This window comes from Pseudophryne corroboree, chromosome 5 (assembly GCF_028390025.1).
Source record: "Pseudophryne corroboree isolate aPseCor3 chromosome 5, aPseCor3.hap2, whole genome shotgun sequence".
NCBI classification, from domain to species: domain Eukaryota; kingdom Metazoa; phylum Chordata; class Amphibia; order Anura; family Myobatrachidae; genus Pseudophryne; species Pseudophryne corroboree.
In genome coordinates, this window is record NC_086448.1 from 643540583 (window position 1) to 643552470 (window position 11888).

The following is an 11888-nucleotide window of genomic DNA, read 5'->3' on the forward strand; positions in this document are numbered from 1 at the left end:
CCAGGTGACAAAGGCTACACTGGATACACTATACAAAAGGTTTATCTGCTTACCGCAAGGGCAGCACCTAGATGACACCATTCAAGGCTTTGTGCGGCATGGGTACCCTCAGTGTGCCGGTGCCATCGATGGGACCCATATCCCCATCATTGCCCCCCGTGACAACCCTGCGGATTATTATAACCGCAAGGGATGGCATTCCATTGTCTTACAGGCTGTGGTTGACCATAAATATTGCTAAGTAAATTTGTCAATGTTCATTTTTTTTTAAATGCAGTGTACCTTTCATTTTTCTAAAAATTATCCAAAACACTCTTTTAGCTTCACTGATGTATATATTGGCTGGCCTGGGCGAGCACATGACACTCGTGTTCTTGCCAACTCCGATTTGTACAAGATTGCGGAGGACAAGCAGGGTGGGTGGGTTTTTCTCAGAAAGGTAAAAAAAAATATATATTATTTTTTATTCACCCCCACCCCCACCCCCTCCAATGTTTCTTTAAAGGGTTTGCCAGATTTCACTTTTGGTTGTCAGTTGTGATGGAATATGTGTGGCCTATAGTGTTCCTCTTTTTAAAAGGTTTATTGAAATAGGAGTCTCTGAAGATTGCTGTCACCTGCTTCACCCCCATACCTGTTTCAGCAATCAAGTGATACTCATACTCTTGTTTTTCTTTTCAGAAATAAAAGACAGTGGATGGGGTGGACATCCCAGTCCACATCATTGGGGATGCAGCCTACCCTTTGCGGCACTGGCTAATGAAGGAGTACACCCAGCATTTGCAGCTGTCTCCCATCCAAGTGGCATACACCCACACTCTGAGTTCGGCAAGGATGGTGGTGGAGAATGCCTTTGGCCACCTGAAAGTACGTTGGCGCTGCCTCATGAAGAGGAATGATGTTGACCTCAACTTTATGCCCTATGTAGTAGCGGCCTGCTGTGTCCTTCACAACATATGTGAGCTGCAGAAGGAACAGTTTCCAGAGGAGTGGACTGTGAAGGACCCTGAAGTGACACCCTCTAGTGTAGATTCGGAGGTGTCTGTTGGGCAACATTCCTCTAGTGCCGAACTCATTAGGGAAACCGTTTGTACCAACGGTAAAGAGATGTTAATGAATAATGTTTACAATTTTACATGAACAAAAAGTTTGCACTGTTTTATCCTTTGTTTTAATTGCACAAAACCAATCTGTTAAATGCACAGGCATATATAGAGTAAAGCTTGGCATAAAATGATAACATGTGGGGAACACATAGCAAACATATTAATATAAAACACAAAAAAACACAAAACCAACCCCCCACCCCCCCTTTTCCAAACATGAAAATTGTGACCTTACAACTGGCCAAAACTATCAAAGTTAAATACACAGTCCAAGCCAAAGACTGCCTATGGCAATTGCCTATATACTTTGTAATCTGGAGATGGATTTGGGTTAGGGGGGTCATAGTAGGGACCTCTAGAATACGGGGGATAGCTCTGCTCGGGGACAGGAGGGGCCTGGAAAGCTGGGTACATATGGGTACCCTGAATGCGAGGCAAGATGCGTTCCAGGAACTGAAATTACCGGTATTGGTAGTCGCACAAGATGCATTCTTGGTGTCCCATTATCTGCGTTATGATGGATTGCTGCAGCTCTCTTTCTGCCTCTATAAAACGGAGTTGGCGGGCATCCTCCTGTTGCTGCATTTTGTTGTCCATGTCGCGCAGTTCTTCAACCAGCATCTTGGTCATTGCCCGTGCAGCAAGCTCCACTTTGGTGACTTTGCGTTACCTCTTTGGAACTGAAAATACTGCAAGGGGAGTAAGAAGGAATAAAGGGCATATAAGAAAAAGCAGTGATGTGATCATACGTGTTTGTGGCATCCTCTCATCTGCACTAGATACACTCTGCGACAGTAAACTTTATAGCGGGTGGTTATGGTGGCATATAGTGCAGAATTCATGTTTATTGGAATGCGGGTGTTTAGAACAGAAATTATGCTAAGCAAGGACAAATACTTACTATTGGTGCGTATCACAGGGGGATTTGCCTGGAGTGCCGCGCCCACATCTGTTTCCTCGACAGTCACAGCATCCGCACTGTTGCCGGGTAAACTGTCATCAATCAGGTTGGCGGATGAGTCCAGATTGGGGTGGATAGGGTCATCTAATGCTTAAAAGCCCCCTCACCTCCTCATTTGTCCAAGACATTGCAGGGCTGCAGGGGTTAAAAAGCGCTGCGGGGCTCTGTTGTGCCACAGAGCTGCAAAGTACCTGCCTCCACGCTGTGTGATGCTTCTGCGCGTCTCTGAAAAATCACAACACCAGGAAGTGCCCTGAATAGCCAATCAGCAGAGGTAAGGTGGGACATGTCCCTACACCGTTCACACTGGCCAGGATCCCGGGAAGATCCCGGGACCAACCCTGGTAGATAGCAGGGTTGAAATGTCAGGGCATGGTTCCTGGGATTTTGTCCCGGGACCCTTTCACACTAGCGCTACACCCGGGTTGTTGCCAGGATCATCCTGGAAAAATAGGCTGGTGTGAAATGGGTATTATAGTGGTAGGGGTCTCAAGACTGTGCATATCTACATATATTAAAGTTAAAGAGTAAGAAAAATGTAATCACATCGGCATATAACAGTTGGTATGAACTCTGACCCCCCCCCCCCCCCCCGTCTCAGTGATGTCACCTGCAGGTCGTTATGGCATAATACTCATTTACAGTCTCCAACCACTGCTGTCATATCCCATACTTACTCATTACATTCAATACATAATAAAAATGAACCAATCACAATATCACAACATTATCTGCAACTAAATATGTGTAACAGTATAGAAGAAAAACAAAATTCATATAGGGATGAACAGGCCAAATACAGAGAAGTAAAAAGAGCCTGATTCTGAGTCATATGCATCCGCAGCCGCTTTACCACACGACTGCAGCAGCCTACTTACTTCATTATGCTAATGCGTGACTTTGCCCATGTATGTTGAATATCCGCTTGTCTGCATGTGGAAGTCGATCCTGCATTGGGACTTTCACCAACCTCATGCTAGGTGCAGAATATCTGGGTCAGAAACAGGCATCCCATCTGCACAGAAGTCGGCTTACATGCCCTGTACACTTCCGTGACACTCCTGCATGATTGCCATCCAGTTACTGCCAAGAAACGTTCATTTCAGTGGGTGAACAGATCAATCCGTATGCACTTGTAAATTACATCCATGTGCATATTTCTGGTCAGGCACTTGCAAAGTCGCAGATATCTTTTTTATGGCACATACGCATTATGCAGATATATGGGAGATCCATCCGCATTTGCGTCTGACTCAGAATAAGGCCCAAGGTGAGGACGTCCGAAAAAGTACACTGGTAAAGATGAAAAGAATAAATGTAATGTAGGAAAAGAGAGAGCTGGGGTAAGATGGTGAGAAAGTGGAGGAGAAAAAGAGTGGTGGGGTAGCTCTAAAGACAGCAAGAGAGAAGAGAAAACAGTGAGAGGGGCAGGAGCACAGAAAGAAATGTACAGAAAAAGGATCTATCCAGAGGACATGTACAGTACATGCTGGGTGTGGTGCACGTGTTACAGGTCTGTCTTCTATAAAAATAAGGTTCCTCTCCCTAAGTTCTAGCTACTACATTACTACATTTATTTACATTTGATTTATAGCCTACAAAATATATAAAGCTATAATGCCAACACGGTTAAAATGCTTTACGAAGCATTAGTACCACATTGGCATTACCCTGTACACATACTGATTGTCAACTTGTAACACTGAACAAATCATACTACTTCCATTTCCTCACATCTGATGTTTACCTATTTTAAGTGAACTACTGACCACTTTATGTAGCCTTATCTTATAACTTGTACCAACAACTTCTTAAATTTTGTAATTTCAATTTTCCAAGTTCAAGCATTGCCATACAAGGGCACGGCACTTTAATATCTTCAGCATACCCCTCCCCCCCCCAAACCCCCCACCCCCTCTAAAATAAGGGTCCGGGAACAGGAGCCTGGGGATGTGTAGGGTGCCACTGCAGCCAGCTTAGCACCTCTTAAGGTACCCCACAACATGAACACAAGTGCCGCTATGGCAGATACTGTGCAGAATCCACAACTTTGCCTTCAGGACAGGTCTGGGTTCAATAAAATGATTCCACAACTCTGCTATGTACACTCTAGGTGTAGTACTTACAGTATTGTTTTATTTTTGGAAAAACTGCGTGCGCCACTCCCATTGCACATAGCAGAGCTCTGTAATTAAGTAATTATTTGCCCTATTTAACTGTGAAATTTACCCCAGTTTTTTCTTAAATTCCTACTGACCCATATATACTTCTGATCTATTCCACTGGAAGTGAGCATTCTTCTGGTAAAATAAGAAACTCAAAGTTAAGATTTACAGTGAGAACAAAAAAATGTGATATACTTTCTGGAAATATAAGAGCTGTAAGGTTTCATTCACATCTATGTGGCTATAATGTAATTTTCATGCAGCTTGAAAGCATGAAATCTGGATGCAGACTACATGAAAAATACAACACATTGATTTCTGTAACTTCTATAGCATCATCTGCATGTTATTGTTGACACTGTAGTACATTGTGTTGGCCTTCTTCCAGTGCTGCTTTTTTTTTTTTCAGTAACATGCATTAACAAATTGGATGTTTCAACACTGTTGCATATATGTGTGTTTGTCTACAGACATCAATTTCAGAGTATCCTTGCCGAATATTCTGTATTGTGTTGTTAATGTTTAATTGCTCCTATAAGCTACAGATTGGCTTAGCCCCTTCCACTACTGTACATCTCTACAGGCCTGGCGACAGGGGGATCAAAGGGGACAGCTATACTGAGCCCTATGGTTAGGAGAGGACAGAGGAAGAGGGGCACAAAAAAATCGGGTGATGGAAAACCTGTTAATACTTTTTGTATTGTCCGCACCGCCTGCCGGCAAATTGTCTGCACCGTCCATTCTCCCACCCCTTCGGTTACCTTGTCACTTGGTCCAGTTCTGCGCTGTTGATGTTGCAACGCATGATGGTGCGCCAGTCCTTCCACGCTGCGAGGAGCAGAGCATCCCTGAGCCCAGCAGAAAAATCACCTCCCATCATGCACACCTTGGCAGCAGCAGCCCAACCGCTGTCCCCTCGCTGTGATGAGTATCCGGGGTCCTGGCACCCTCACTGTGTGTGTAATATATATATATATATATATATATACACGTATGTATATATATATATATATATATATATATATATGAGTCTGTAGAAGCCGGCACTCCTTCTCTCCTGAAACAATGTGCGTCGGTGCCCTCCAGTTTTCCACACTCCTGCTCGAAGTTGGAACCAATATATGTGTCGTCAGGTGGCACTCAGACGTCTGAGTGCTTCCTCGCGACACACATATATATGTAATTGTAAGCAGTGGTCGAAGTGGAAATTTTGAAGTGCGGGTATGGAAAAGTTAAGGATGTAATTAAGCGCGCTCCAGAAAAGGGGCATGACCACTCAAAAGGGGGCATGGCCACTCAAAAGGGGGTGTGCCCAGTGTAGTAGAACCTCTTATACTATCTAGTACTGGTGCCCCTTTCACCTTATAGCACATGGTACGAGCCGAAATTCACAATATAGCACATGGTACGAGCCGAAATTCACATTTTAGCACACGGTACGAGCCGAAATTCACAATATAGCACACGGTATTAGCTGAAATTCACATTATAGCACACGGTACGAGCCGAAATTCACATTATAGCACACGGTACGAGCCGAAATTCACAATATAGCACATGGTACGAGCCGGTGGCGTGCGGTGAGGTCAGTGGCTGGTGAGGCACTACAGCCATAATGTCCACCGGATCCTGCCGAAGACCCCTACCACCGCCGAGCCAATGCCTGCTACTGCCTCTGAGCCGATGCCTGCTGCCACCGCCAATGACTTACAAACTTGCCCACCATCAACTGACCCAGCCCTCCGCCACTAATTTGCATCTCAGTCCGATGCCGCCAATGCCCGCTGCCTGCCTGCTCATCATACTTGTGATATATTGTACATATTTATAGAAAAAAAAAATAGTGTTTGGGACTGGGAAGGGAGTGGGAGGAGGACATGAATGCAATTTTGTTGTCCAGGGCTTCCATTAACTTAATGGAGAAAGGTCTGAATGGGTTAAAAAATTTAAAAAAAAATGCGTGAGGTCCCCCCTCCTAAGTATAACCAGCCTCAGGCTCTTTGAGCAAGTCCTGGTTGTTTAAATACTGGGGAAAAATTGGACAGGGGTTCCCCATATTTAGACAACCAGCACCGGGCTCTTAGACCGGTCCTGGTTCCAAAAATACGGGGGACAAAAGATGTAGGGGTCCCCCGTATTTTTAAAACCAGCACTGGGCTCCACTAGCCAGGGACATAATGCCACAGCTGGGGGACACATTTATGTAGGTCCCTGCAGCCGTGGCATTACCACCCCAACTAGTCACCCCTGGCTGGGGTTCCTTGGAGGAGTGGGGACCCCTTAAATCAAGGGGTCCCCACCACCAGGCACCCAAGGGCCAGGGGTGAAGCCCGAGGCTGTCCCCAGCACCCCTGGGCGGTGGGTGCCGGGCTGATAGCCATAAGTGTGTAAAAAAAAGTATTGTTTTTTGTTGTGGAACTAAAAGGCCCAGCAAGCCTCCCCCGCTTGCTGGTACTTGGAGAACCTCAAGTTCCAGCATGCAGGGAAATAACTGGGCCCGCTGGTACCTGTAGTTCTACAACAACAAAAATGCCCAAATAAAAACACAACACACACACCGTGAAAGTAAAAATTTATTAAAACACACTTACACACTCACACATACTTACCTACATCCCACGCCGGTCACGTCCACTTGTCCATGAAGAATCCAATAGGTGGTTCCTGTAAAAATGAGAGAGAGATTACTTACCTACATCCCACGCCGATCACGTCCACTTGTCCAGTAGAATCCAATAGGGGTACCTGTAAAAATTAAAATTATACTTACAAACGAAGTAATCCACAGGAGGAGAGAGAGAGAGAAATGAATGAATATTATGCACTCGCTGACGCGGGAAGACGTTAGCACAGACGGGAGAGTGCTGCTGCTGGCTGGGAGGATGGAGCAGGCACCCCCAATAGTTGTGAGCCCAAAAGCTGTGCCCCCAGTAGTTGTGACCCCTCTAGCTGTGCCCCCAGTAGCTTTGCCCCCTGTAGCATTGCCCCCAGTATCAGTGCCCCGAGTAGTTGTGACCCCTGTAGTTGTGCCCTTTGTAGCTGTGCCCCTTGTAGCTTTGCCCCCAGTAGCTGTGCCCCTTGTGGCTGTGCCCCCAGTAGTTGTGACCCCTGTAGCTGTGCCCCTTGTAGCTGTGCCCCTTGTAGCAGTGCCCTGAGTAGTTGTGGCCCCTGTTGCTATGCCCCCAGTCGCTGTGCCCCCAGTAGCTGTGCCCTCAGTAGTTGTGACCCCTGTAGTTGTGCCCCCAGTCGCTGTGCCCCCTGTGGCTTTGCCTCCAATAGCTGTGCCCCCTAGCTGTGCCCCGAGTAGTTCTGACCCCTGTAGTTGTGTCCCCTGTCGCTGTGCCCACAGTAGTTGTGCCCCTAGTCGCTGTACCCCCTGTAGCTTTGCCCCCAGTAGCTGTGCCCCTTTTAGCTGTGCCCCTGTAGCTTTGCCCCCAGTAGCTGTGCCCCTTGTGGCTGTGCCCCCAGTAGTTGTGACCCCTGTAATTGTGCCCCCAGTTGCTGTGCCCCTTGTAGCAGTGCCCCGAGTAGTTGTGACCCCTGTAGTTGTGCCCCCTGTAGCTTTGCCCCCTGTAGCTGTGCCCCCAGTAGTTGTGACCCCTGTAGTTGTGCCCCCAGTAGCTATGCCCCCTGTAACTTTGCCCCCAGTAGCTGTGCCCCTTGTGGCTGTGCCCCCAGTAGTTGTGATCCCTGTAATTGTGCCCCCAGTAGCTGTGCCCCTTGTGGCTTTGCCCCCCAGTAGTTGTGACCCCTGTAATTGTGCCTCTTGTAGCTGTGCCCCTAGTTGCTGTGCCCCCTGTAGCTGCGCCCCTTGTAGTTGTGCCCCCAGTCACTGTTCCCCCAGTCGCTGTGCCCCCTGTAGCTGTGTCCCTGTAGTTGTGCCCCCTGTAGCTGCGCCCCTTGTAGTTGTGCCCCCAGTCGCTGTGCCCCCTGTAGCTGTGTCCCTGTAGTTGTGCCCCCAGTTGCTGTGTCCCTTGTAGCTGTGCCCCTTGTAGTTGTGCCCTGTAGCTGTGTCTCCTAGCTGTGCCAGTGCCACAAACACATAAAAAAAAAAATACACACACACATACCGCTCCTGCTTGCGCTGTCCTCCGTCTCCGTCCGCCGGCTCCTCTCTACTATGGGAGAGACGTCTTGACTCATGACGTCTCTCCCATAGTAGCGCCGCTCAGACACTAGGGGTCAATTATGACCTCTAGTATCAGTCAGCGGCGCTGGCTGCAGCGGGCACCCACACAGCCCACGGCGCCTGCTGCAGCCGGAAAGGGGGCTCACTACTGATTGGACAGCGGATCCAGCACTGGATCCGCTGGGCCAATCACATCTGGGGGACTGACAGGGGCGTGCATTCATCGGGGCTGAATGCACGCCCCTATCATTGAGGCACCAGTAAAGGTGCTGCTTCCCCATTCTTTTTCAATGGGCTTTCACAGCTTATTGCTGCGCCCCGACCCCCGCTGCCTGGACTTTAATGTTAGCAGCGGGAGGCACCTCTCCCGCTGCCTCCCAGCCCAACATTTTCACGTGGGGGACATTATTAAAATAATAAATTAAGATATTTATCACAGACTCTGTTATAAATATCTTCTTTTTATTATTTTAATCATTATTTTAATCATTATGACAGGGGAGGCACTGCCTCCCCTGACTACACGTCCCTGGTACGAGCTGAAATTCACATTATAGCACACGGTACAAGCCGAAATTCACATTATAGCACACTGAATAAGCCAAAATTCACATTATAGCACACTGAATGAGCCGAAATTCACATTATAGCACACTGAATAAGCCGAAATTAACATTATAGCACACTGAAAGAGCCGAAATTCACATTATAGCACACAGAATGAGCCGAAATTCACATTATAGCACATGGTATGATCCACAATTCACATGATGACACACGGTATGATCCACAATTCACATTATGACACACGGTATGATCCACAATTATGGGAGAGGGAGAGTGACAGCAGGGACACAGGGACAGTGACAGGGAGAGTGACAGTGACAGAGAGAGTGACAGTGAAAGAAAGAGTGAGACCCCTACCTATCCCCTATTGATTATAGGCACATTGCCCCAGGGACAGGAGTGACCTGGGCCTTGCGCCCAGGTCACTCCAAGATTACCTAATAGTCAGCGGCGGTGCGGAGGAGGCTGTGGGCTGTGGTCAGCGGCGGTGTGGAGGAGGCTGTGGTCAGCGGCGGTGCGGCGGAGGCGGCAGTGTTCGTCGGCAGCGACTGCTGCTGTGGTGTTCAATGCGGTTCTAGTTGTGAAGCGACCCCCTTCCAATATGCTGCGGACCGACAGCCAATCAGGCCGCTCCTCATTGGCTGCCAGTTCCAGAGCTCCAATTGGTGCTTGAATAGCGGCAAATTTGAAATGATGGCGTAGGCGGGGGTCTTCAGCGGTCAGTGCTCGAAGTGCTGGTTTGCCATACCATTGTATACCGGCCTACTTTGAGCACTGTACTTTGAGCAAGATAATGTGTTACGGGCCCCAAAATTGTTGTTGCCGGCACTGCATCTCTAAGGGGTGCAAGGCAAAATCATATGTTGGTGGTCATTACACTGTACTGAATCTCTTAATGGGCTGTAGACTAAAATATGCATTATAACAATCTTTTTAAGTGTTTTGTTTTCTTACGCTGTCGCTGTATCAGTGTACTTATCCTTTTCTTACTTTAATAATCACCAGCTGCCTAAATCCCGCAGTTTTTTGGCCCCCTTGAAACTTATCTCTGTCATCTACTGGTGTAGTTATGCTTAGTTACCCTGTACTTGTCCTATATTGTCTTCAACTGTAAGTCACTGTTTTCCTGTTTTGATAATGTGCATATGTACTCTGTAATTGGGCGCTGTGGAACCCTTGTGGTGCCATATAATTAAAGGGTAATAATAATAGCAGTCGCTGTGTCTGTGTTTAGCATGTCGACATGCACAATGTTGACAGCAAGTCAACATTGATATTGTTGACAAGGGTTAAAATATCGACACCTGCAAAATGTTGACAATGGCATAATATCGACATGGGGAACATTAACATCATTTGACATTTCCAAGAGGCTTACGGTTGCCGTTAGGGCCAGAATAAGAAGAAAACAAGTATGTTGACAGTCTAACAATGTAGAACATAACATCTGTGTTAGCATAGTCATCGACATCATGAACATGTCGACAATTTTAGTGTTGACATTATGACCATTGAAATTGTTGACCTGTTTTTGATGGATGAATGTTAACATTATGGAAGTCAAACATATTTACCAAACCCTTTTTTTTAAATAATACCAATATGAGAAGCACATATGTGTACAATACTGATCTGCTCACTGCAGAAGATGACCAACATTTATTTAGGATTATATTGTAACAAACTAATTTACATTTTTCTCATTATTATATCTATCACTAACGGAAACACCACTAATTCAGCCTGAAGAAGCACCACAAGATGTTTTTTTTTAAACTAATATATAAATGGCAACAAACTAAACAAACAGAAAATACAATTATTTTAAATCTAACAGCGTATAATGTCCTTTATAATTATCATTTCATTAGCTAGCTTCCGTGAGCAATAAAGGTAATGATATTCCCAGATACCCTTAATAACGTACAAAGTGATATACACAGCTTCTCTAATGGTAAAGAATTTAATTGGTATGTTCGTACTAACCCCGGCAAAGCATTTGCTAGGCAGTTTATTTTTCTCATGTCTTCCTTGTGACTGAGGATCAGAGGATGAGAAATAAACTGTTAACCAGAGCCAAGCATTCAGCTGAAAAGAAATAAAGAAACACTTTTTGAATTTTCTATTTTGCACCCAGCCACCTGCTGGGGAAGAGAAATTGGCAGCGGCTGTACACACATTGAGAGGTTGCAGCTCTTAGACCCTGTCCTGATTTTCACATGGCCGTGTGAGTCTATCTCGCTTGAACTAAGAGCACAGCATTTCACAGACATTATTATATCATAAGGCCCTGCTAATCTGCAGCAAACAGTATTATGAAACATCTGAGACACCCTTCTAGGGTATGTCATTACATAGAATTAATTAGCAGGCCTACAGATGACGAAGATTGTATTCATATCTGACAGAGCAATCTCTTGTCTTGCATCCCTAAGTAAATTATTTATTCAATGGTTAGTCTCGCCCACATAGCTGTTAACTTAAAAACACGCACAAATAAATCGAGACATGCCAAGCATTTTTAAATGTGGATCCCTGTTATTGAAACGATAACTTAGAATGATGCAGATGTGATCACAAACCTTAAACACACAAGTCAGTTTAATAATGCAGCAAGACTAGATAGTATTTGAATGGCTGATTGCTAACAAGCTGCATCCTCTTTCTTCATTGTCTATGCATCATCCAATTCATCCTCGCTATTGTAAACTTGTAATTATAATTGCCTAGACTAAAAAATACCAGTTAATTAACATTCTAATTAGATTTCCAGTGTTTGTTCAATGCTTAAAGTAGTAGAGATGTCTAAATAACAGATGAAATCACAGATCAGAAAATATCTAGTTTCATTATGTTTGTGTGATATGTTTGTAACATGTTACTTACTATTACAAATCATAAGATTTAAGTTAGTTACTGTACATAGGGGCCTATGTATCAAGCTAATTTTTTATAAAATT

At 45.5% G+C, this 11888-nt stretch overlaps 1 protein-coding gene across 1 annotated transcript in view; it reads right to left on the minus strand.

Moving 5' to 3' along the window:
- The window catches only part of CDH2 (cadherin 2), a 409683-nt gene extending 407915 nt beyond the window's left edge, over positions 1 to 1768 (minus strand). Inside the window, exon 1 of the mRNA XM_063923643.1 lies at positions 1570 to 1768. Coding sequence (XP_063779713.1) covers positions 1570 to 1596 — 27 coding nt within the window. The 5' untranslated portion in view covers positions 1597 to 1768. The remainder of the gene's footprint in view (positions 1 to 1569) is intronic.
- Positions 1769 to 11888: the final 10120 nt, after the last annotated feature.